General features: G+C 40.3%; 1 protein-coding gene across 1 annotated transcript; it reads right to left on the bottom strand.

Annotated features, from left to right (window-relative positions):
• Nucleotides 1-248: 248 nt before the first annotated feature.
• Nucleotides 249-665, bottom strand: LOC149501175 (uncharacterized). Its single transcript, XM_089734471.1, has one exon. The coding sequence runs from the start codon at nt 663-665 to the stop codon at nt 249-251; it is 417 nt and encodes a 138-aa protein (XP_089590597.1).

Below are 665 nucleotides of genomic sequence, written 5' to 3'. Positions count from 1 at the left end.
CTGATGCTCCATTCCGTAGGGATCACTTCTTCTTGCAGCAGCTTATTGAAGAATAAAGTCAGCCACTTATATCCGTCTTCTCCCAGTATCTTCCATACTTCCACTGGTATACCGTCTGGTCCTTCCGATTTTCCGCTTTTCATACTTCTCACTGCTTCTCTAACTTCATACATACTAATCTCATTCACAAGTCCGACGTTCTCTGGCTTCCTATTAATCACTCTATTCCAGTCGTTCTCCTCATTCATTCATTTTTCAAAATATATCTTCCAGCGCTCTTTTATTTCGTCATCTTTCATTAGAACTTTACCTGTCTCATTTTTCATACATCTGACATGCTTAATATCTTTCGCTCTTTCTTCTCTAGCTCTTGTAATACGGTAAAGTTCCTTTTGTCCACGACGTCCATCTAAAGCGGCATACAACCGTTTCTGAGCGTCAACCGCTTGAGTGGCCTTTTTCTTACATTCTCTATACTCATTCTTCCTAGCTTGCCTCTTACTTTCATTACCTCTTTCTAGTTGCCACTTTTTGAATGCATTCTTCTTTCCTTTCAATTCTCTCTGTACATTCTCATTCCACCACCATGTATCCTTGTCAATTATACCTTTCCCTTTTGATTCGCCGAGCACAGCCTTAGCTGTCTTCCTGACACTATTTGTCAT

The sequence above is a fragment of the Bombyx mandarina genome, chromosome 17, assembly GCF_030267445.1.
Source record: "Bombyx mandarina strain Sakado chromosome 17, ASM3026744v2".
In the NCBI taxonomy this organism is placed as follows: domain Eukaryota; kingdom Metazoa; phylum Arthropoda; class Insecta; order Lepidoptera; family Bombycidae; genus Bombyx; species Bombyx mandarina.
This window is presented reverse-complemented; position numbering and strand designations above follow the sequence as displayed.

Bases quoted from the DNA above. Each gene is read 5' to 3' on its own strand.
- LOC149501175 (XM_089734471.1), bottom strand. From the start codon at position 665: ATGACAAATAGTGTCAGGAAGACAGCTAAGGCTGTGCTCGGCGAATCA.